The sequence below is a fragment of the Setaria italica genome, chromosome II (genome assembly GCF_000263155.2).
Source record: "Setaria italica strain Yugu1 chromosome II, Setaria_italica_v2.0, whole genome shotgun sequence".
Lineage (NCBI taxonomy): Eukaryota > Viridiplantae > Streptophyta > Magnoliopsida > Poales > Poaceae > Setaria > Setaria italica.
The window spans coordinates 6,691,944-6,697,106 of record NC_028451.1 but is presented as its reverse complement, the minus strand read 5'-3'; the positions used below and the strand labels follow the sequence as shown (position 1 = coordinate 6,697,106).

General features: G+C 45.6%; 1 protein-coding gene across 1 annotated transcript; it reads right to left on the bottom strand.

Moving 5' to 3' along the window:
• Positions 1 to 613: 613 nt before the first annotated feature.
• LOC101753753 (disease resistance protein RPP13) lies at positions 614 to 4,484 on the bottom strand. The gene is made up of 3 exons (XM_022824603.1): positions 3,598 to 4,484; positions 1,056 to 3,060; positions 614 to 934 (listed from the first exon to the last, which is right to left on the bottom strand). Exons 1-2 carry the CDS (start codon positions 4,422 to 4,424, stop codon positions 1,368 to 1,370), a joined length of 2,520 nt encoding a protein of 839 aa, XP_022680338.1. The 5' UTR covers positions 4,425 to 4,484; the 3' UTR covers positions 614 to 934; positions 1,056 to 1,367.
• Positions 4,485 to 5,163: the final 679 nt, after the last annotated feature.

Sequence of the window (5,163 nt, the reverse complement as noted above, 5' to 3'; positions counted from 1 at the left end):
ACCTGATCAAAGTATGGATCGCAAAGCAAAACAGCAGCCTAAACTGTGATGTGTGATGTGGCAACCTTTGGACTCCATCTAATGACATCCTTAGAAGGCAAAGTCGTGCATCGAGTTAGAGGACTCCATCTAAAGAATTTTGTGTGCCCGTGTTCTCTCCACTCCATGAACGGAAGAGCACGGTGTGACGGACGAGACGCCGCCCCCAACAGAAGCCTTAAATCAAATAGCATCACTGCATCACACACTGACAACTCCAGGAATGGTGAGGACTGGAAAGGCTGCAGAGATAGAAACTGCCCTGTCACAGGCATGTTCGCGGCCGCGGAGGACCTGCCCACGGCGTTCTTTGTATCCTCTGTTTCCAGGGCACAGCACTGTCACCCACAAACCCATGTAAACGAAGCGAGACTTAGTAGGGCCATAAACCAGGCAACCAGGCATGCAAGTCACCAAAGATGATCACGAGACTCTGTTGCCAAAACCTCCTGCAGGGCTGCTATCCGGGAAAAAAAACTATTGACAAATAATTCACTAAATCTCATGAAAATCTTTTTCTTCGATTATTACGAGAACTCAACTCGTAGCGTTAACTCAAGGGGCTTTGAAAGACGCCTCCAGCAGTTAGTAAAGACGAAGCAGGTGTGCAACTAAGTTGGTTACAATGAAGGCAGCCCAAAAGGTTTGTCTGCATGGAGCAGAACATAACAGATGGGGCTGGCGGAGCAAATAATGGATGACCATTCTTATTCAAGAACAACAAAAGTGGAGCAACTAAACAACTTTCATATATAGATTATGAATAATGAAAGTCTGCAAATAGTACGGATGAAATTGAACACGCGTCATGACCAAACACATGGTGGTGGCTTCATGTCTCCTCACTGATAAACAAGACTGGACGGACGAACCGAAAGACTGGTCGACAAGGATCCTGCTTTGTTCACCAAAAAGAACAGTAACTAGTTACTATCGACGGAGCATGTAAAGGAAGGAAGAGAAAAGCTTAAATAAACCTAGAAAACTGTGTGGCTTAGGAACAATTATTGTATTACCTTGTTATCGTGAAGCTACTTCTTATTAATCAATTTTTTCAAACCTTTTAGTGAATACCGATGGCCTGAAAAAAAAATCTGCGCCCAAAAAAAAGTGTGTATTGAAGATTAGTGTGGGACGATTGGGATGTGTGTCAAGTAAGCTCCGGGTTTTGGCCTCCAGAAATTCGACGACGAGGCAGTCTCTGTTCTCACACTTGATACCCACGTCGACCCTGGTGAGGCTGGCGAGGTGCTGGATGCCGAGATCATCTCTGTAACTATTCGTGGCGAAGGCATCACGTTCAATCTTCAGTTCAATTTGGAGGTGCTTCACGTTAGGCATAGCACCGGGCATAAACAGAATTTGGTAGAGTTCACCGACACTGAATGATTTGAGATGCTGGAATTCGTGTTCTTGGATAGTGAAAGGACCCGCATGTGTCTGTGCAAGATACAGTATAAGAGTCTCAAGAGCTGGCATGCCTCCAAGCACTCGCAAATCCTCCGGAGTGAATTGTTTAGTTTTGAGTTCAACAGCTCGAGATTAACAAGTAAGCCCATCCAGCTAGGGAGACTGATGATGGTTGAAATAACAAATGTCCGGAGGCTTTGCAGAGCAGGGAACGAGGAATCCATGGGGATTGGGGTCCATTCCGTCGTATATATACTAACATCTAGAAGTTTATGGCTGCACAGTGCTTGGAGTGAAGAAGTGAAGATCCCCCACCTGCTACCTTCATAATCGACAATGTTCAGGGTTCTCAAGTTGGTAAGCTGGCCTAGCTCTTTTAGAAAGCCAAGTGATTGCCCGTGGATCGAGAAACATGTTAGTTGTTCCAATGCTTTCATTTTGCTGAAGCCTTCTGTTGGGAACTTGACTTTGCGACTGACGAAAAGACGTGCTAGCTTCTCAAGTTGAACAATAGTTGATGGCAATTTTTCCACTTGAGTGCATCTTATATCTAATGTTTCTAAATTCTGGACTTGTCCAATTCCAGCAGGGAGCTCACTGACACCTGTTCCAGAAATGTTCAAATACCGCAACTGAAGTAACACCTCTACATTTGCAAGGTGAAAATTTGTCAATGCTCCACAGTCTTCCAGGTTTAACACACGTACAACTTCAAATTCCGTAAGAGGAAACAATTCTTTGCAGTCCACAGAGCATGCAAGTGACCGGATATAAGGCTTAATAGACTTTATCCATGAAACTACATTCTCTTGGTAGCTATTCTGGATAGATAGGCGACGAACCTTGCTATGGAGAGAAGTTGGGAGCCCGGATGGGTCCGACAATGTAAGAAAGTTCTCCTCAACTGATTTGGACACAAGGAAATTAAGGATGACATCGTGAACTTTACAGCTCATCACCACACCTCTCACCTCACACCATGGTTGGATCAAGCTCCGGTTTATCAGATCATTAAAATACCTTAGTCCTGCTTCATATAGACTCTCTCCTGGTTCCGCATTAACAAATCCTTCTGCAATCCAACTGCCTATTAAAGGATCCCTTGTAATTTGTGAATCTTCTGGAAATGCACTCAAGTACAACAGGCAAGTTCTCAGATGGTGTGGGAGATTAAAGTAACTGAGTGATAATACTAATTGCATGGTCTCAACAGACTTATTTCCAGGAAGTGGCAAACTTATAGATTCTTTCACCTTGTTCCAGTGATCAGCAGATTGTGGTACATCAACTGCCAAGAAGCTGGATATCGAAATTATTGCAAGTGGTATGCCATCACACTTTTTCAGTATATCTTCAGAAGCTCTTTCCAGCTCATGAGGACACTTATCTTCAAAGTCAAAAATTCTTTTGAAAAACAACCTTCTAGAGTCGTTGTCATCTAGAGGTCTCATATCATAAACACGACCACCGTGAGAAGAACAACATGACTCGGCCACATCTTTGAGACGTGTTGTCACGATTATTATGCTACCAGGGCTAGTTCTGACCAATGCTTGTCCAATGATCTTCCATGGATCGGAGTGCCATATATCATCCACTACAGCAATGTACCTGCCATAATATGTGATTCTGATTTCATAAACTATATGTTGTAAGGGAAAAACTATGCATGTAATGCTTCATTCTTGATCTGGTGAAATAGTAATCAAAATGAAAATATATTGCATTATGTGAAAAATACAACTATTCTAGGTAAAACGAACACAAATATATGCTAATCATTTTTTCCATCTGCAAGATATAGAAAATTTATGAATCTTTTTAAGAGAGTCAGAACACATGCTTTTCAGATCTTGAAGATTGATGCTTATGTATCTCAAATTGGCTTGAAACAACATGCTTTTAAGGTCATGAAGATTGTAGTGTCCGTTAGATAAAAGAAACATGCTTATATATTCTCATGAAGATGAAGCGGGTGAATCAGATCTCATAATAAAGGTTGATGTGTGTATTTTCTTTTCCTACCAAATTATGTGATAATTTCTAGTTTTAAGATTATTGTGGCTGGGTGCTTCTACTAGGTGAGCCCAGACATCACTATAGATAAAGGAAGATAGGGACATATAGTGCTGAAATAAAGCAACACACCTTTTGTACTGGAGTCGCTCTCGGAGCTTGTTGACGAGAAGGAGCTCATCATCCGCCATGCTTGGGGTTGCTCCAACTTGAGAACAAATCTTCATCAGTATGTCCTTAATGTTAGGGTTCTGAGACACCGATACAAAGGCTTTGCACTCAAAATGGCCTTGAATTTTCTGGTACACCTGATTGGCGAGAGTAGTCTTGCCCAAGCCTGCACACCCAACGATGGACACAGTCCTGACTTGCTGCGAGGGCACCTCTCCCTCTCTATCCATCAACAAGCGGATGATCTCATCTCTCGGTCCGTCGAGTCCGACGAGATTCTTCGTCTCCTCCCAAAGCGCACAAATCCGGAGGTCAACCTTATTACGAGAAGCATCGGAGCTGGATCCGATAAGGCCATCAAGCTTGTATCTCTTGTGTCGATCGCTCTCCTCAATGACACGAGCCTTGAGCTCTGTTATCTGGTGAGCGATCTGAAAAGACACTCTGATTTTCTTGAGCTTCCGTGCCAGCTGGGCGCCGAAGAACCCGCCTTTACTGGCATCGCCACCGGCACGATGGAGCCGGGCCACAGAGAGATCGATGCAATCCTCGATGTCGTAGGCCAGCTCCCGCACCGTGTCCCGCCACCCCTTGTTGAGGGCGTCGAGCTCCTCGATATCTGCCATCACATGCAGCAGGTCATTCATGACGCCGAGCTCTGACCTGAGGAACTCGATATCCTTGCGAACCCCCTTGGCAAGCTTGTACTTCTCATGGAGCAGCTCCGCCAGCTTTGCGAGGACAGAGCTCATCGCTCCGGTCGCCGCGCTCACTACGGCTCGCTCCATGGCGCATGAGTGTGGATGATGGATCGAGGGTGGTTGTGTCTAGAGCTCAAGAGATTGACAGATACGCCATGCCCCTCCCAATCCTATCCTCACCACCAGGCAGGAACATATCATGTGCTGTGCTGCAGGAAAAACAAAAAAAAAATGCAAGCATCGCGGGGAGCATCTTTTGACGACGACTTGAATCGGGAATCACAGCAAGACGGCATTATCTTGTAGAATCGGGGAATCACAGCAAGCATCGTGGGGAGCATCTTGTAGATTGAGAGTGGTATTGCGGTTGAGGGATGCGATTGAAAGCACACCAAATTAGGCCGTCACTCCAACGTGCAACTCAACACATGCTCAGCGTCAGCATGATTAGCAAATTGACTGGTCAGACAGAGCATGTGCAACTGGTGAGACGGAGGTGGCGGTGGGTTCAAGATATTCTCCACGGAAGAGCCAAATTAAAGGAGCTTCCTCAAGAACACGACGGCTTGCGAGAACACCTACCGTGGCGCGTTCGTGGCGAATTCGCCGTGCCTGTCGTGCTCGACTGGGCCATCCGGAACGTCGCCAACTGCAACAAGACGGGTACCTGTTCCCAGGGCTACGAGGGCAACCCCTACTTTCTCAACGATCGTGGATGCAAAGGTAATTGGAGATCAGACGTCAGGGACAAACCAGAATAAACTAGAGCCAAGAGGTATGGAATGAGCTGCCGGTTCTTGCAGAGCGACGACGAGCAGAGCCGGCC